Here is a 930-nt window from a genome sequence, read left to right as displayed (position 1 = left end):
GAACTGAACTGAACTGAACTGAACTGAACTGAACTACTGATGATTTTATTTCCTCACATCATGTAAAAACTGAATTTAATCTGTTTCTGTCTCAGTAGTAAAATCACATTCATGTCTTCATTTCTTCAAGCTGTTTGTTAATTTCCTCTACATTTTTCTCTATTTCCTGTTTCCTCTCCTTCAGCATTTTAACCTCTTTACATGTTTTCTCTATTAGTTTCACTGTCATCAGCTCCACATGTTGATGATCTTTTTTCCTCTTATCCAGTTTCTCTAGACTCTCTGTCATGATTGCCTTCAGTTTTAAGTATCCTGTTGCTCTCTTCTCCATCACGCTCCCCGTCTGGTTTCTTTCTTCATCAATAACTGAGTTAAGTTTCTCCTCATCCTCCTCAATCATTCTCTCTGTCTTCTCTCTTTCATCACTGAGTTGTTTTCTCTGATCCTTCAGTTCCTCTGACATCTCCATTAATGCTTCAATCAGCTGATCAATGATTCTCTGATCCTCATTTCTATGTTTTATCTCTTCCTCAAGTTCTGATTTCTTCTCAGATAAATTCTCCTTTTCTTTTGTCATGAGCTGCTTTTTCTCCTCATTCACTTCTTCTTTTAGCTTCTTCTTTGCTGCAGAAACAAGAAAAACAAGATTAATGGTTTGGATCAATGAGTTTCTGATTATCAAAACAAATATGTCAGACATTCTGGGTCTGTTTAAAAATCTTAATACATGGATAAATATGGCGTCTCATTGAACAATAAAACACATTAATAATTAACTCACATATTTCAGTTTGCCTCCATTTCCAGGTGAAAGTAGCAGCTCCAATAATAAGAGTGAAAACCAGAATCACAATAGAGCCGATAGAAACGCTGCAGTCAGGCTGAGGAACGAAGAAACCATCTGAAACATGAAGAGTTTCCTGTAAAAAC

The 930-nt window shown here is 35.9% G+C and overlaps 1 protein-coding gene across 1 annotated transcript in view; it reads right to left on the bottom strand.

The window, feature by feature from the left end:
- Nucleotides 1-34: 34 nt before the first annotated feature.
- LOC103149030 (selection and upkeep of intraepithelial T-cells protein 5-like) overlaps nucleotides 35-930 on the bottom strand; it is a 23367-nt gene continuing 22471 nt past the window's right edge. Inside the window, exons 7-8 of the mRNA XM_016679639.1 lie at nucleotides 782-901; nucleotides 35-624 (exon numbers count right to left, since the gene is read on the bottom strand). Coding sequence (XP_016535125.1) covers nucleotides 110-624; nucleotides 782-901 — 635 coding nt within the window. The 3' untranslated portion in view covers nucleotides 35-109. The remainder of the gene's footprint in view (nucleotides 625-781; nucleotides 902-930) is intronic.

Source organism: Poecilia formosa, unplaced genomic scaffold, assembly GCF_000485575.1.
Source record: "Poecilia formosa unplaced genomic scaffold, Poecilia_formosa-5.1.2 Scaffold217, whole genome shotgun sequence".
Classification (NCBI taxonomy): Eukaryota; Metazoa; Chordata; class Actinopteri; order Cyprinodontiformes; family Poeciliidae; genus Poecilia; species Poecilia formosa.
This window is presented reverse-complemented; position numbering and strand designations above follow the sequence as displayed.